The sequence below is a fragment of the Tamandua tetradactyla genome, chromosome 5 (assembly GCF_023851605.1).
Source record: "Tamandua tetradactyla isolate mTamTet1 chromosome 5, mTamTet1.pri, whole genome shotgun sequence".
Classification (NCBI taxonomy): domain Eukaryota; kingdom Metazoa; phylum Chordata; class Mammalia; order Pilosa; family Myrmecophagidae; genus Tamandua; species Tamandua tetradactyla.
This window is the reverse complement of record NC_135331.1, coordinates 12,973,048-12,991,049: the sequence shown is the minus strand read 5'-3', so window position 1 is coordinate 12,991,049 and position 18,002 is coordinate 12,973,048. Positions and strand designations below refer to the sequence as shown.

General features: G+C 37.3%; 1 protein-coding gene across 5 annotated transcripts in view; it reads left to right on the top strand.

The window, feature by feature from the left end:
• The window catches only part of HECTD4 (HECT domain E3 ubiquitin protein ligase 4), a 282,965-nt gene that overhangs the window by 158,065 nt on the left and 106,898 nt on the right, over positions 1 to 18,002 (top strand). For 2 of the 5 annotated variants that reach the window (XM_077159885.1, XM_077159884.1), the window contains exons 12-23: positions 3,929 to 4,161; positions 4,528 to 4,673; positions 5,692 to 5,762; positions 6,429 to 6,534; positions 7,108 to 7,228; positions 7,952 to 8,080; positions 10,020 to 10,144; positions 11,712 to 11,865; positions 12,485 to 12,585; positions 13,504 to 13,702; positions 15,834 to 15,980; positions 17,090 to 17,194. In XM_077159885.1, coding sequence (XP_077016000.1) covers positions 3,929 to 4,161; positions 4,528 to 4,673; positions 5,692 to 5,762; positions 6,429 to 6,534; positions 7,108 to 7,228; positions 7,952 to 8,080; positions 10,020 to 10,144; positions 11,712 to 11,865; positions 12,485 to 12,585; positions 13,504 to 13,702; positions 15,834 to 15,980; positions 17,090 to 17,194 — 1,637 coding nt within the window. The remainder of the gene's footprint in view (positions 1 to 3,928; positions 4,162 to 4,527; positions 4,674 to 5,691; positions 5,763 to 6,428; positions 6,535 to 7,107; positions 7,229 to 7,951; positions 8,081 to 10,019; positions 10,145 to 11,711; positions 11,866 to 12,484; positions 12,586 to 13,503; positions 13,703 to 15,833; positions 15,981 to 17,089; positions 17,195 to 18,002) is intronic. The other 3 variants (XM_077159888.1, XM_077159886.1, XM_077159887.1) reach the window with 3 other exon arrangements.

Sequence of the window (18,002 nt, the reverse complement as noted above, 5' to 3'; positions counted from 1 at the left end):
TAAATTACTGATTGTACATGTAGAATGGAATGATTTCTAATTGTTTTGTTAATTCTTTTTTTAATTAATTAAAAAAAAAAAGAAAAAAGAAAAAAGCCAAAAAAAAAAAAAAATACAGGCAAAAAAAAAAAAAAAACAAGTCTATAGAAATGTCCGATCAGAGGCATCCAGGGAAAGATACCTTGGTTCAAGAAGGCTGATGAAGTTCAGGGTTTCTCTCTCAGCTGGAAGGGCACATGGCAAACACAGTCAGGGTTTCTGTCTCTCGGCTGGAAGGGCACATGGCGAATACAGCATCATCTGCTAGCTTACTCTCCTGGCTTCTGGTTTCATGAAGCTCCCCGGGAGGCCTTTTCCTCCTTCATCTCCAAAGGTCGCTGGCTTGTGGACTCTGCTTTGTAGTGCTGCAGCATTCTCTGCTCTCTCTGAATCTCCCTCTCCAAAATGTTTCCTCTTTTATAGGATTTCAGAAACTAATCAAGACCCACTCAAATGGGTGGAGAAATGTCATCCCCTAATCCAGTTTAACAACCATTCTTGACTAAATCACATCAACCAGGGAGATGATCTCATTACAGTTTTATATATACAGTATTGAATAAGGATTATTCTACCTTTAAGGAATGGGATTTATATCAAAACATGGCCTTTCTTAGGGGGCATATATCCTTTCAAACCAGCACATATGTAAATACCACATTTTGTTTGTCCATTCATTTGTCGATGGACACTTGGGTTATTTCCATCATTTGGCAATTGTGAATAATGCTGCTATGAACATTGGTGTACAGATGTCGGTTCGCATCCCTTCTTTTCAGATCTTCTGGTTTTCCCAAGTGGTGGGATTGCTGAGTCATAAGGCAACTCTATACTTAGCTTTTTAAGAGACCACGAAACAGACCTCCACAATTGCTGTGCCATTTTACATTCCCATATCATCAATTGATTTTTGACAAAGCAGCCAAGATAACCCAGTGAAGGAAAGGATAATCTTTTCAACAAATGGTTCTGGGACAATTGGATATCAATATACAAAAGAATGAATTTAGTCCCTTCCATGGGATGGCTATCATCAAAAAGACACATAATAACAGGTGTTTTGGTGAGGATGTGGAGAAACCAGAACCTCATACACTGCTGGTGAAAATGTAAAATGGTAGAGCTATTTTGGAAAATATTCTGGCCATTCTTAAAAAGTTAAACATATGCCTACCATGCGATCCAGGAATTTTGCTTCTAGGTATCTACCCAAGGGTAATGAAAACTTATACCCACATGAATACTTGTACATGAATGTTCAAAGTAGCTTTATATATAATTGCTAAAAACTGAAAACAATCTAAATACCCATCAGTTGGTGAATGAATAAACAAAAATACATATAGCCATAGAATGGGATAGTATTCAGCAATAGAAAGGACTGAACCAGGTGGGCCGTGGTAGCTCAGTGGCAGAGTTCTTGCCTGCCTTGCTGGAAACCCGGGTTGATTCCTGGTGCCTGCCCATGAAAAAAAAAAGGACTGAACTATAGAAACATGGTAAAACATGAATGAGTCCCCAAAATAGTATGGTAAGTCAATGGTTCTTACCTATGAGTAAGTGGGGGAGCAATTTTGCACCCAAGGAACATTGAACAATATCTAAAGACATGACTAGAAGGTTGCTACAGGCATTTAGTGGCTAGAGGTTGGGGATGCTGCTTTAAACATCCTTTAAAGACAGCCATCTACAGCAAGGAATTATATGATCAGCATGTCAGTAGTGGAAGGTTGATAAACCTCATGCTAAATGAAAGAAGTCAGACACCAAAGTCTACATATCGTATGATTCCATTTGTATGAAATGTCCAGAAAATGCGGATCTATAGAGATAGAAAACAGAGCAATGGTTTCCTGGGGCTGGGAGTCAGAGGAATGGATTGATGGCTCAGCGCAATGGGCTGGTGTGATGTAAATGTTCTCAAACTAGATTGTGGTAAAGATTACACCACTTTGTAAATTCTCTGAAATTGAAGTGTACACTTAGAATGAGCAAATTTTATGGTATGTACATTATACTTCCATAAAGCTATTAAAAAAGAAAATCTACTACATATTTCTGACTCCTTAATTATCATCTCCAGGCCTCTTCCTTGAACTCCAGACTATGTATTCGATGCTGCTTAGATATCTAATAGGCATCTTCAACTTAACATGTGAAAACAAACTCCGTATTTCTCCTTTTCTCCAAATGTGTAACTGCTGAGTCTGCCAAATTTCAGTATATGGTGTCAACATTCTTTCGTGTACTCAAACCAAAAAGTTATCTTTAACTCTTCTCTCAGACTGGACATCAGCAAATCCTGTCAGCTTTTACCTTCAAAATATATACACAATTAAACCATTTCCTACAAGTTCTGCTGCTACAACTCTAGTTTAAGCTGTCATTTTCACCCAGATTGTCATAGAGCTGCTCTCTTCACTGGCCGTTGCCCTCTTCCTTCCCCTGAGGCTCATCTCCATAGAGTAACGAAAGAGTCTTAAAATTTAGGTTAGATCTGTTACTCCTCTGCTCAAACACTTCCTCTGGCTTCCCATCTAATTCAGAATAAAAGAGACCTTGTTTACTCATAATCTAGAATCTTCCTACCTCTCTGAGCACCTATCTTCCCACTCTCCTTGAGACCTCTGGCCTCCCTAGCTGATCCTTGAAGTCACCAAATCTGTTGGCAGCCGCTGGACTTAATGCTTTTTCCCTTGCCAGAAATGACCTTAGCTCAAATATCTGTGTAGTTTAGCCCTTACTTATTTCAGTTCTCTGCTCATATGTCATCCATCTGAGAACCTTCCTTGAATACCTACATAAAACAATGTAGGTTAAAGCCTTTGGTTGTAATTCAAAATTCATTTTCATGTAGAAACTGTGATGGAGAGTAGGTCCCAAAACTAGCTTTCAACAAGTCTTTGTTGAAAATGAACAGTTCTAACCTGAATTCTATCATTGTAAAATAAGGACCAGCAGACTACAGAAGGAGACCCAGAGTACAATGGGACCCAACCCTAGGGTTAATACATATTTGACAAGGCTTAGCTTTGACAAACTTACTTAACCTCTTTGGTTTTCCTTGAGTCTTTTCCTCAGAGCTCCCAGTGAGCATGATCTTTTTCCTAGCTCTTAGGTTCCTCGCCCTAAGTCCTGCCCGCCAAGGTTACCTACTTTCCCATTCGCTTTGGACAGTTCATTTCAGCTTGTTTGAAAGAAAAAAGGCTATCTTTTTTTTGTACTTTGCCTATTTCAATTATTTCACTTCCATTCTTTGAAGGCCTGTAACCACCGATGAGGTATTTATTATTATAAAAAAGGATCTTGTCAACCTTTGCAAGGTTTAATGACAGATTTATAGGCTGAGGTGACTAAATAAGGCAAAAATGTTAAGGTACTATGGGGAGGAGATATTTGTGGACAAGGAATTTCACCATAAGGGAACCACTGAAGATGGAGAGAGTTTACCAGCATGAACTTTGGGGTGACATGGCCTGGATTCATATCTCAGCTCTACCACTTAGTAGGTATGTGTCCTGGGGCAAGTTACTTCACCTCTTTGATTCTTGGTCAGAGAGGTCTCTGCAAAGGAGGGCTAAAAATAGTCTGAGTTCATAAGGTTGTTGTGAGGTCATACATGTAAAGTATTTAGCCCATTTTCCAGCATATATAGAGGACTCAGTAAGTGGTAGCTGCTTGTGCTCTAAAACAGTTGAAATTACCAAATGTTTTAACACCAGCACTCTGAGGCAGGGAGACGGGTGACTCCAGCAGTAGAGGAAGAGATTAGAGCCAAGTTGGCCTCCCCTAATGTGCGTGCATCTTTTTTAAGTCAGAGGGCTGTCTGTTCTTTGGGGACCACCTATAGAGATGTCTTTCCTCACTGAGTTTCCTTTTCAACTTCTAGAAGAGGCTATAACCACGAATGAGGTTATAAACCAGTTATTGCACCATGTTGGTGCGATGTGCATACACCAGCTCAATCTCCTTGCTACCAACCCCAATCTTCCAATCACAAGTGTCCTGGGCAAGCAGCATCCGATTGAAGCACACCACCTTAGCAGTATTTGTGACATTATGGAGAAGGCCATGGTCAATGGAGATACCTGTATTATACGCTGCATTCTCGTTGTCTTTCAGGTAAATACACTGTTTCAAGACAGAAACTTGGCTTCAGCAGCTAATTCCTATGAGGAGAAAAATTTAATAACATTTCTATTTTGCATCTGATAACATTCTAATTCGTAGTTATCATCATATTCATTGCACTGAAGTTAATGGAGTATATGTATATCAATTATAATTAATATATGTAAAATATTTACCACAGTTATATTGTTGCACATATATTTACCGTAGTTATATTGTTGCACAACAGAAGATACTTGTGGTTAAAAGTCCACCTAAGTTTTATTCATAAAATTACCTACCATGTTTTTCTGCATAAGGATAATTTTATCCCCAGCAGAATTAGCATTTTTAGCTGTAACTTTTATGTTTCTGTAGGTGGTGTTTAAATTTTTCTTCAGCCCACAAACTGAAAGGAATCGAGACATCATTCGACGGTCGGGGTTACTTCTTTGGCAGTTGTTGATGGCACCAAAAGATCAAATTTGCCCTGAAATTCAGAAGGAAGTTTGCCTTGCCATCAGGTAAATGGCAAACGATTTTCTTAGTGCTCTCTGCAAAATGCTTCTCCTGAGATGCATTGTAATCTTCCCTGCAAGCCAGTAGCGTAGATGTCTCTGACCCCATCTGGCAGACAGGGCCTCATGCATGGGGGATAATTTAATTGGAAAACAGTTGATGGCCCTACCCTCAGAGGTCCCAAGCCATTTTTTTTTTTTTTTTAACATGGGCAGGCACTGGGAATCGAACCTGGGTCCTCTGGCATGGCAGGCAAGCGTTCTTGCCTGCTGAGCCACTGTGGCCCGCCCCAGAGGTCCCAAGCCATTTTTTGTACCGGCAGTCCTCATCTCAATCTCCAACAAACACACACATACCTTTAAGTGGACATTTTGATTGTCTGCAAGCGTATACTCTCCTCACCTGGAAGCGAGTGTGGCGCAGTAGTTAAGAACGCCGTCTTTGGGCACAAGCACACCTGGGGTCTAGTCTTTGCTCTGCTTCTCACTCACTGAAATTTTGGCTTGAGGCTTCAATTTCCTTACCTGTAGTCAGAACATAAAAATAGCACCCACTTTATAGATCTGTGAGGTTTTAATGAGTTAAGGCCTGATGTAAAGTAAGGGCTCAAAAATGTTAGCCTTTATTATTTTTATTAATCGGCTTAAAACTTTATTGTCATTTAACCTATCAAAAATTTTTTGAGTGCAATGAACTTTTATCAAAGGAATACATTGTCTTAATATGCCCAAATTTAATTTAATGACCAAGAGAGAATTGAGTACCTAGTCTGGAAGAACTGTATGACAAGAGTGAACATAGAGGAAGGGAATGTTTTTTCCTTCCTTAACCAGTTGTGAGTTTAGTTTCAAGTACTTTCGAATGATAAAACTTACCTTTGAATGATAAAACTTACCTTCTATATAATCAAACTGCCTTCTATATAATCAAACTGCCATCTTTAGTAAAAATAAAAATTTAGATACTTTGACTTTGGATTTTCTAGACCATTAATTTAAAAACTTTGCTTTTTTGTCATTTCAGCTCTGGTTTAAATATCTTGTACCCAGGTGAAACTGAAATCAATAACTTACTTAAGCTGGTCTTAACAGAAGGTGAGAATTATCCTTTAATTATTCTTGAACAGCTGTCCTTTTTTTGTCCCTAAGTAAATACCTGGATATTAAGATAATAGATACTCCTTTTCTTCCTATCTTTATAGTATTATTTTTTAAATGTATTTACCTGTGTACTCACACTTCGGCCAGAGTGAAAACAGAAACCACATTTTCTATATCTTTAATCTTTATAAACCTCTTTCTGTTCCAACTGCTTAGCATAATGTACCTGACTCCAGATGTTTAATAAATGTTTTAATAATTATTTCTTGGTGTTTCTAAGCCAATTTTTTTCACGTTAGAAAAATGTTTAAAGTTAGACTCAAAAGCAACAACAAAAATGACACCATGCTAAAGACATTCTGCATTTATAATGACAACATTAATTTGAGGAATTAGAGATGACACTTTATGATATATCAAGAGGGTGATTATACTTAAATCAGGATGTTCTCATTAAAAAAAAGTCTTCTTGGTTGTGATACAGTTTTTTTTTGTTTGTTTTTTTTGCTGTTGCTTGTGGAAGTACAAATGCCCACTGTCATTTATGGGATTGTTGAAAAGTGTCAATAGTCCACTTGTTTAAAAACCTTTCTCAAAAAAAACCATCAATATTCTCAATGCAATTACGGAAGTAGTTTATGGAGCTTTGTTCTGTATTAGGAGAGAGAAACAGCGGCCTTTCCCAGCTACGGGATGTGATCCTAACCAATTTAGCTGAACAGCTTCAAAACAACAGATTTGGCAGTGACGAGGATGATCATTACAGGTGACACCAGTTACATTATTCACTAGACTTTCCCTTGTGTCCTTTTAACTAATTAATTTAGGTTTAAATGTGATCACTTTTAGTTTCCTGTCATATCTAATAAGATATTTAGCATGTTAAGCCTATTATGAATCAATTGAAAGATAATAAATCTCATGGTTGCCCTAAGAAATGATAACAGAACATTTTAAATTTTATCGGCAACATTACTTGAGCATGGGGAAAAGGTAGTTAGCAGAAATAATGGATGGAGTTTTTTATAGTATCTGAGAAGGACTCGATCCAAATTGCTGACATGTGAAAATAGCTGTGTGTGTGTTAGAACTGGTGAGAGAGGAAGGCATAGGTTTTTTTATAAAATACTTTGACTAGGTAGTGGGGTACCATTTTGTTTCTATACATTTCATTTAGATAATATGCCTAGTTTTAGCCTCAATATTGAGCAAGATGATTTGCTTGCAGAACCAGTTATATTTGGATCTACTATTTGTCATGTCATTCCAATAGTGTAAAACTTATCTTTTTACTAATAAGTCATCAATTAGTTATTGACATTTTTCCTGCATTTTAAAGACTAAATGATGAACTTTTACACTACATTCTGAAGATTGTTGTACGAGAATCCTGTATCTTAATCACCAAGTGCCAAACTGTCTCTAAAGATGATTTTCAAAAGCTCCTGTCAACTGTGCCTGTAAGTAAAAACGTATTTAATGAAGACAAACTTATATTGTTTTACCCCTTTTCATTTTACTATATTGAGGTGTGTGAAATCATACACACATGTACTCTACAAGATAGATAATGTAATTTATGATAGTCAGTGGATGATTATACTTACACTGGAAATATAGAACTAGACAAATCCACTTGAAATATCTTCTTCAAAAACTTTATTTCTCCTTCTTAAATTTCTTGATGCAATCAAATGTTTGGCTGAATTTAAGATGTGTTTTCATTTTAATTTATTTAAAATACTTTATTTTAAAAATATTTAAAATAAGGAAGTATTTTTCCTCATTAGTCTTTAATTTAGTATAGTTCTATAAACCATCAGTGTTTAAAAGCAACTGGTGGGAACCAAAAGATTCTTTTAAGGGCTTGAGTAGAGTCTTCTATAACAGCGATGCATGTGAGGGGAGTGGGGGAAGCAGAAATATTAAGAGGCAAAAAGTCAAGTAAGTATTCTGAGTGATTAGTGAGGACTGTGGAGCAGAGGGCAGAAAGTTATGGTAATCGTGTCAAAGCATGTATTAGAAGTCATGTGGAAATAAGTCATCTGAGAAACTAACGTGGTCTGTTTTCTATACTTTCTCTTTTTGTTTCCCTTGTCGAAATCTTTTGAAAACATGAGGATTGCATGATCCCTTCTTTCAATAGGGTTTAGATCATTTAAATGCCATTATTTGTATTAAAGGCTGCATCCTCCTGCCTGCGCTATCTGATGGCAGTTCAGAACCACCTTCTCAGTAACACTATTTTGATTAAACCTGATGAGAACGATGACAGTGACAACTCCTTGCAGGGAGAGACATTGAAGGTACAGGTAAACACCAAGCTTTATTCTAACGATGCTTTCTACCCAGTGTGTAAAGCACAGCTTAAAAAGCTAAATTTCTGTGTACTATGATGTCAGATTTCACCATGTGGCTTGTATTTTTTTGTAAGAGATAATATTAGGTCACTCATTTCATAGATTTTTATGTTAATGCACAGTGGTTATCATATCTGTGACGCTCTCATAATGAGTCATCCTCATGTGCTACTGTCAAACTTTATGTGCCTCTGTTTATTCTCGTTTTCTTTTAAGAACTGTAAAACATGGCACTTACAAGTGATCTATATGCACCTGGAAGTTACATAAATTTAAAATAAATCTGGGAGCTTAGCATTTAAAAAAATTTTGATATTTTGAATGGTCTATTGTATTCTCTTCATTCAAGTAATTTTAAAAAGGTGGTAATTTTCTTACAATCTCCATTTTGAGCAATTTAATCTCTGAACTTATAGTTCATTTCATTTTCTGTAATTATTTTTAAATTAGTGTTAACTCAATACTTTGTTCTCACATAGCAATTTATAGCAGTCTGAAGATATTTTTTTATCAGTGATTGTTATAATTTTGACAGATGCTCAAGACTGTTGTTTGCATTGTTCTTCAAAATTTCATCTTTGTGGGAGAATTAGGGAAATCAATAAGATCTTTATTCTTCCTTAAAATGTTGATTTAAGCACAATGAAAAATTAACCAAGGAAGATATAATTAAAGATGAAAGTCATTATGGTTTGCCCTTTTCCTACTTCTTTACACATAAATACTATATAAATCATATACCTGCTTATGAGTTTAACTCGTTATGTAATCAGTTTTGTTAAACAGGCAAAAATACGTGAATTCATCTTTTAAATTGCTGATACAATTTGTTTAACTTCTCTTGCCTCAGTTTTCTAATCAGTAAAAAGGGACAATAACACCTACCTTGTCAGGTTGCGGTGAGGATTAGAGACAAGGTATGTAAAATACCTGGCACCGTGCTGATACATGGTATGAAGTCAGTAGAGGATAGCTGATGCTATTGATGGGCCTTAAACCATGATTCAGCTAGTCTAGTAAGTGCAGAGTTCCTTTTCCCTTAATGATACAAATATCTTGAGTACCAAGACAGACTCAGAACATCTCAACAATGAAAAAAGATTTTTCTATTTTAAAAAGCTAAATTTAATAAATTCTTAATTAAACCATAGAAAGAAATTTAAAGACTCCTAGTGAAGGCAAAATAATTTGGTTATAAAGCATTGCTGGGGAAAATAACAGACACATTAATTTCGTCTAGAGGGTTACTTGGTTGTATTTTTTTTTTTGATAGAAGATAATTCTAAACTAAACATTTCTATGATCTTAACTGGTGTTTCTTAACGTATTATTAGTATATGTACTCCCATGAATGCTCTAATAGTTGATCTTAATGTTTGATAACATGTAACTACCTACTATTTAATTGAATGTTAAACTTGCCTGTTTTCAAATATAATGGATTTAAGACATTAAGTAAAAAGGTCACTTGTACTGTTTCAGAATGTTGTGTTTTTGTCTCATTTTATTCACCGCCTATACATGCGCCTTTTACTGTTCTGTTTTTCTCTTTAGCTACCCTCATACCACCCAAGGCACTTCCACCTGGACAGTTTCTGGGCTGGCCACCAGGAGCTCTCTTGTGCTGAAGGGGATGGGAGAAATGCCTTTTCTCCCAGGGACTCAGTGTGCTCCCTGTGAAATACTGCGTATTTCTGTCAGCACTCCAGACCTTAGCCTCCCAAATCAAATTGCCACTTGCCATCCTAGCAGTTTACTGTTTTGGGCTTATTATGGTCTTCTCATTTATTTAATTTGGAAATGCATCATTAAATACATCATTTTGTGTTGTCATTGTGGATGTACAGTCATCACAAAGCTTAAAAATAATATTATGATATTTTCTGCCTAGGAACTGAAAGTCAGTATTTTGGCTCTTGCCACCCAGATTCTGACTGGATGTGATGAAGTGTTGGAAATGCTACAGCAGGTCACAACTGCCCTCATAAATAGTGACGTAGCTGACCGTGACCAGAGGTGAGGAAATGAACTGTGAACCATGAACTGCTGCCCTTCAGAAAGAAGAGTTTGCTTATAACGATCAAATCTATTAGAATATAACATCTAATAATATAGAGTGATTTTTTTCTGTGATAATAAGTTGAAATGGCAAGTGTTTCAGAGTCAAATGCAATGGGTGAGCTTTAATGGGCCTTTTAGGTGCTATTGGGCCAAAAGCTGTGATCTGGACAGCAGGCATGCAGTGGACAACCTCATCTCTGACATTTGGAATTTCCACTATCATTACTTGCAGATTGTCCATCTTTAAATCGTTTAGCTCTGCACCACACACATTTAGTTTTCCCATGATTAGTATGGGAAAGAAGTAACTTAGAAATATAATCAGCTGCTACTTGAAAGATGCCACCGACATGATGTCTTGTGATTTTACTAAAAGTTTACATCTCCAAATATAGGAGCGATTGACATGGAAAGGAAACTTCTTTTTCATAGTAAAAAAGCTCTGTCTTAGCCCTCCCATTAAGCTTTCTACTGTGGTTTGCTTTTAGAGATGAGTGACATGCTGTATTTTCTGATGATATAAATGTTAGAGATGCTGATCTAAAACAGTTGTGCAGTATAATTTTTGCCTCAGTAAATGCCACGCTCTCAAAGACACTTGAGTTCGAGGCCTTCATTTATGTGATTATGTTGTACCCGGTGAGTTATATGAGACTTTTCAGGAATTTTTTTTAGCTCCCAATCATTGAGGGCTTGTCTTAAATGATTCTAGAGCTGTTTGTTATATGCTTATATATTTTTTAGTCCATCCTCTGTTTCTTGCCCACTTGCAGAGAGCAGGTAGGCCAACTGGGCCCTTGAACAATACAGTCCAGGCAGTGTTTATTAAGATGTGGAGGGTCCACACTGGCACATGGTGTAGATTTGCCATGGGAGGAAGTGTAGTCTCCTGGGAGAGCCTGGGGGATGTGACGGCTTTTCTGGAGCCAGGACCAATAACCTTATTATTAGCCTTAGTGAATTTCTATAACCCAGATCTTTCTCAAATACCTTAATTCCTCTAGCAGAGGATGAAGATAATAAGATTGTGGTTTTAAGCAGAAATTAAAAATCTACCTGCCTCTGGATCCCACACCAGCCTTAATTTCTGTAAGCTCTTAGTGGGTTTCACTGCTTGGCAGGCAAATCAATATCACAGCCATTCTCTTCCTGCCTTTCAGTTTGTCAATTCAGTGCAGTGACTGGCAGCCCCAGTGCCAAGGGAAATTTGCAGGTAGTAACCACCTAGAGAAGCTGTTTGCATATTGAAGCCCATTTATAAAGTGCTTTGAAGGTGCTATGAAGTGCACCGTGTAAACATTTTTGGCAAAATCACAGATTGAATGTGAAATTCATTGATAACTTTCCATTCTCCCTTCATCCCTTGGTGGTAGAAAGTGGAGAATTTGTGGATTGAATTGTCACTGCTTGACAAGTTCAAGGAGATGCAGTTTAGGGGATTTTTGTCAGGTAAAGATAACATTGCAACTTCTCTCATGATTTGAAATTGCTTAGGCTGTGTGTTTTCTTGAATTTTTCTTAGGTTAAAAGGCTTGGAGCAAGTTACTAAGGCTACTATGCTTGGTCACCTTCTTCCAGTGTTACTGACCTCCTTGATGCATCCAAATTTACAGACTTTGACTATGGCCGATGCCCTGATGCCTCAGCTAGTTCAGCTGGTTCTATATACCAGTCAGGTATGATCCTTAGTATGCTGAAGTCGATGACTTTTCAGACTTCCCATTTCAGGTTGCAACTGTGTTCTTTCACTAAAGGCAGAATAAACATAACCACAACTTTCAGAAATTAATAGAAATAATGATGGAATGAAGAAAAAGTCATACAAATAAACTAGAATTTTAAGGGAAAATTTTTCATTTGACCAAATTACTTACTGCAATCTTTTAGCAAGTTTTTTCACTGTCAGTCTCTTAGTTGAGCTATAGAAAGGTCAATATATAATGTGCTACTGAAATCTTAGCATTGTATCTAGTCTCCTAAGTCCTTGTCAGTCACTGAAACTAATAAAAATGATATACTTGATTCCAGCCTTAAATTAAATGATATTAAGTAGTCTAACTAACAAAGCATGTTTAGTGAAGGGTGGGCAGACTACTAGTATAAAAAGATGATTTCAGTGAGACTTCTAAGTTTGGCTGTAGTACCATCTAGTTAAGTGATAATAAACCCTGTAAGGCGGGCCACGGTGGCTCAGCAGGTAAGAATGCTTGCCTGCCAAGCCCGAGGACCCGGGTTAGATTCCCGGTTCGTGCCCATGTAAACCCTGTAAGACATGATAATGGTTCTGTGTTTCAGACGGCTTTGCTGCTTAAAACCCAGTCTCCTGTTTTTGCCGAGGTGGGCTGTTCTCCGTGTGGTGCATCAGAACAGAAGGGCAGGCTGTTCCCTGATGAGAGGTAATGGGTACTGCTTCTTTGCAAGAACCCCTTCCTTGTTTTTCTCTATGATAATGAAAGCTGTCTTGAAAAAATTGGCCAGGAAAGAAGAACATCTAAGGTCTCCCTAGAGTAGGGCTATATGGTTGACCTTTTTGCAGTCATGGAAATTTGCCTCTGTGCTGTCCACTACGGTCAGTGATGACCACAGATTGTTAACATTATTGAACACTTGCAATAAGGCTATTGTGACAGAGGAATTGAGTTTTTAATTTTATTTAAATTAATTTTAAATGGCCACATGTGCCTGGTAGCACAGCTCTAGAGACTTTTCAAAAAAGGAATCTGGAGAAATTCTAAGAGAATTCTGCAGCAGCTAAGTACAGATTGTAGGAATTTGTATTTCACTGCTTTGAGCTCTGAAGTCCTCCAAAATTCAATCATCATAGGTAAAAGTGTCCCTTTGAAGGCCCCTTTCACAGTGAAAAGTAGTTGTGTATGCTAATGATACTAATGGAGTTTTGAAATATTAACCTATATATCAACAGAGGGAGCTTTTACAGGACACATCCCGTAGGATTTGGAAAGTGGCCAATATTAAAGGAACTTTACAGTATCTTTTTTTTTTCCTGAGTAACTTGAAATGAGAGTTGGTTGGGTCCTTGCCTAGATTCATTTGGGCTCCTCCCTTTTGAAAAAGAGGAAAAATTGCAAGTATGGTGTTTAAAAGCAAAAAGAAAAGATAAATGAATATATGGATTCTTTTTAACGTTTGTGGTCATTACTGATAACAGGCATTAAAAGCCACAATGTTGTCATGCTGCATGCTGTGGAAAATTTAAGTACAGCCTCCTAACCTTTTATATTTTAGTGTACATACATTTTTGTTTTTCTTTTCTTACTGCTAAATTAAATCACTATTTCTTCCTATCATTTTAGAATGCTAGAAGAGAAAGAAGAGCCAGGTTTTCTCACTGGTTTAAAGATTCCTGCTCCATGGGCTGCTGGGAAGACTGTGGAAACAGTACACCCTGTCAGAGACAACTATAAATTTAAAGAAACAGTCCATATCCCTGGAGCTCGCTGCCTGTATCTTAGATTTGATAGCAGATGCTCATCACAATATGACTATGACAAGGTAAGCAAGAACTGGCTCATTATTATTTCCACCCTTAATAAGCGGATTTTTTAGATGCTTCTTATTTTTCTTTGCTGCTGGTCACCATTCTCGACTTATTTCTATCTGCAGATATCTCTAAGGAGAACTTCCCTAAGATAATTCCTGAAGGGTAATGATTGAGGGAATTAAAAAGCCACCACCTTGATGGTCTAAGAGCAGTTTTAAATGTTGAAAGTATACATTTGTAAGCATTCAAAAAGCATAACTCCAAGTCAAGGGAACTTTTCATTTTTGTTCTGCTTACATCCTGCCTTCCTTCTGTGCTTGGAATTCTTGTAGCTATCTGATGTCCATTCATGCAGAAAGGTCTTATTGCCCAAATCTTGGGGCTTCTCATGTATCTCCTGGAGAGAAAGTGGTATTTTAGGAGGGTAGCAGGTGTGCTAGCATCTGGTTTATATTTATTTCAGTTATTTGTTCTTATTTGTTGTTATCTCTGGGCCCACATAGATTTCTGAAGAACAATAATTTCCAATCCAGTGGCTTAACAATTAAATATAAAAAGAAGCATTTTAAGGGTTGAAGTCCTTTCTTCTATTTATAATATTAGGATTGTAAAGAATTGTGTTTGGTTTATGAGGAAAGGCTAATGAAATTGGAAGATGTGACATGAGAAAGAAAAAACAGGATATGAAATAGCTTTTTACATAAAAATCTATTCTATCTAGATTGTTAGCTATCTGTTATGTCTCTCCTCTCTGAACTCTGTAGGGGCAAATGGCCTTAAAACCCGTTAGGGGACAGTTTATGCTAAAAATAAAAGATTTCTTAACTGTACCTGATGTGAGGTGGTGAAACACATGACTGAGCAACTAGCTATAAGAGTCCTCTTCTACTTTATCTTTTAGGATAATGATGATTCCTTGAGGTATGGAGGAGTTTGAGACTTACCCCCAAAATTTGCCTTAGCTGGAGGCAAGAGAATATAAAAGATGTTCTTTAGTGGGCCTTTCAAAAGCTAGAGCTCCTGGCATCAGTCTACTCCATTTCATATTTCCTGGCCTTAGTTACTCCCATTTCTTGGATGCAAGTGAAATGATTATTTAAAATAGAAATGGGAAGGGTTGCCATTTTAGTTGGTGTCATTTTGTTTCTCCTTTAAGAACAGTGATTTGCATCTTCCGATAGGTGTTAACCTAGACCTGCAGTAGACATTAGTGTTAATGAAGCACAAAGAGGCTTACTACACGGATAAAAGTCACATTTATTTTTCTGCAGTGGTCCCTGGCTGGTGCCAGCAAAAGGTCTCAAAGGGTAAGAAATCACAAAATGATAAGCGTCCAAAGCTAAAAATTTAGCTTTTAGAATCGAACTTGGCTTTTAGGCAGTCAGAGGAAGCCAGAAGGTGCATGAGAAGACAGGATTTGGTATTTACAGAAGCCAAAGCTTTATTTTTCCTATGAAAGTATTTGAATGCTAAACGACCTGTACATGTTTCTTCCACATATTGGAAAGTTCATTGATTGGTTATAAATGAGCTGCCCTTATTTAAGAACAGTAATGATACATGAAAACTGACCCAAGAAGGAGCAGCCCCCTTTCTGGCCTAAATTTTTGTCATTTTCTTTTTATACTCTTAAGCAACATTCTAAGACTATATGGCTTATTTTCAATTTGTTGCATTTTTTAAAATCCTCATTTATTCATTAATTTTTTGGTGCTTTTATTTTGTTGTTATTAGATATAAACATCTTTCCATCTATATTTGCTCATTTTGTTAATTTTGGGGAGGACTTCAGGGAGCAAACTGTTCCCGTTATTAATGATCTATAGGTCATTAATTAGGATTAAAATAGCTGTTTTTTTTTTTTTAAGATGAGTTTAGTAGCTGAGTATAACTATTTAATGTAAGGTCCCCAAGCCACTTGTGGTGATATAAAAGATACATCTTAGATTTCAATCACTGTAATTACTCTGTGGCTGCCCTGTAAATACCAATGGCTGATTATATCCAATCTGGTATCAGTTGTGTCTAAAAAGACAGAAATATTAGTTATAATGATATCAGGGCCTGGTTATAAATGTATTTTTAAACAAATTTTTTTGCAACCTTTTTATTTGTAGGTGTTGTTTTGTTTTTCTTTTACAGTCTAATAGTCTATTTTCTGTTTTGAAGTTGGTGATATACGCGGGGCCTAACACAAACAGTAGGAAGGTTGCTGAGTATGGAGGCAATACCCTGGGATACGGCAGCCGTAGTGTCTTAGGAACTGGTTGGCCGAAAGACTTGGTGAAGGTATGGTATCCAGCCACAATCACTTCCCAGAAAAGAAAAATGAACTCTTCTGTTCGTCACGGGCCTGAGTATTATCTTTAATTCCAGGAAAAACTTTGTTACAGGGGCTTTTGTTGAGGTAGGACTACCTTATCAGGCCTGTAAACTCGCTTCTTCTATTCTAAGTGACCCTCCTTTCACTTGGAGGGCATCAGACCCTGTCTTCTCCAAAACTTGTATCAGATTACTCCATGAAGTGAGGTTGTCACAGCATTTTCTTCCTTGTCCATTAGAAGGACTGCTACTTCTTCCAACTTACTTCTACTCCAGACTACCTTATTGTGGGTAGCCTTAGAACCACAGGCTATTGCAGTTTTAAATGTTGGATTAGTGTCATCAAATGAATTTGGGCCTTTGGAGCAGAAATAATGATCCTTTCTCAAACTGATGAGATTTAGGCTATGCTTTGTAATTTGGTCCCTGGAGCTACCACATATCTGCCTAGGATAGGAATATGAACTGAAATACCCACTAAGCCTGATCACTTTTCCAAAATCTGTTCCTTGAGCCTTTATTTCAAGTGTATTATGCACTCTCTTTAATTCAGTCCCAGACAAGTTCCCTCCAGCAGTGGAGTCTGCATCCAAATAGTGCTAAGTGCCATGCTGTTAATTGTTTTCTAGGTTACTGTATTTTGATCCTTACTTATGGTTTTGATTGCACATTATATAATACAGAGCAAGATCTTCTAGCCCTCTGTCAGTGTTCTTCAAAAGTACTGGCCATTTGCCTGCCTACTGACACAGTTGAGGTGATGAAGAAGAGAGAGGGAAGACAAAAGAAATAGAAATCTGAGGAGTTTTTTGGAAATTATGTTCCACATTTTATTAATTTTTACCCTGATCTTGCTGTGGGTAAGATGCCTAACACTAAAGGCTGCCTCCTTAGGAGAGATACCTAAAAGGTTCTTGTCTAAATGAGAGGGGATGCAATTTGAATAAAAGAAACAAATGAGAAAAGGAATAAAATATTGCTGTGGTCCTTTTGAAAATAAATCCCTGAAATTCATTGCTCTCTTGAAAATTGTTTGTCTTGTTTTTAAAGTGCATTTTTCCCCCTTAAATTTTAAGGTGGAAGGAGATACAGTTACCTTCTCCTTTGAAATGAGAAGTGGCCGTGAGCACAACACTCCTGATAAAGCTATGTGGGGCTTTGCTTGCACAGTTCGCGCTCAGGTACTTGACTCTAACCACTGCTGTGGACATAATGTACTTTCTCCCATGTACCTCAGTTGTATCCATCATACTTGCCTTGCCATCAGAGTGAAATATGAGCTACTGTTTCATCCATCTCTTCCATTTGGCAGTAGTAAACTGTTCTGTTTCTTTTATGGAATAAACACTAGCTCTGGCCTAAAACCAGTTCAGCAGCACAGAAATAATCTGTTGGTAGGGACTCCTTCTTCAAAACCTAAGTGACCTGACTCCAGCATCTTTCATAGAGTGGAGAAGACTAAAGAACTTAATAAAAGTAAGCACTTGGATTCTGGGTTTTAGGAGTAGTAGGGGTTCTGTTAACCCTCTAGTTACCTGGTTTTAAAACTTATTTTAGACTTGGAGGTTGCCTAAGTTTAACCAAGCTAAACTCTCTATAGTGGAATTATCTGCTAGAATGTGAGCTCCATGAGGGCAGGAACTTTGTTTTGTTCTCCGATGTGTCTCAGGCACCTAGAACAATGTTAGGTATATAGTAGCGCTCAATAATTACTGAATGAATTCAGGGCATTCATTCATGACATCAATGATGTACATGTTTGAGTACAGGATGGAGGTGACAAAATGAAATAGGAATTAGTATCTGGAAAGATATCTCAGAGAGGAGGCTGTCCCGAGAATCTGGGCTTCTTGCATGTGATTTTTACATTGCTAACAAGGGAGTCTTATTGGCTATTCTCTCCCAGAATTTTCTTGGGACTCTGCTCTGTGGTCATTCCACTCCTTCCGTCTAGTCATGATGTTGGGTGCTGTACATGTGAACAATGGC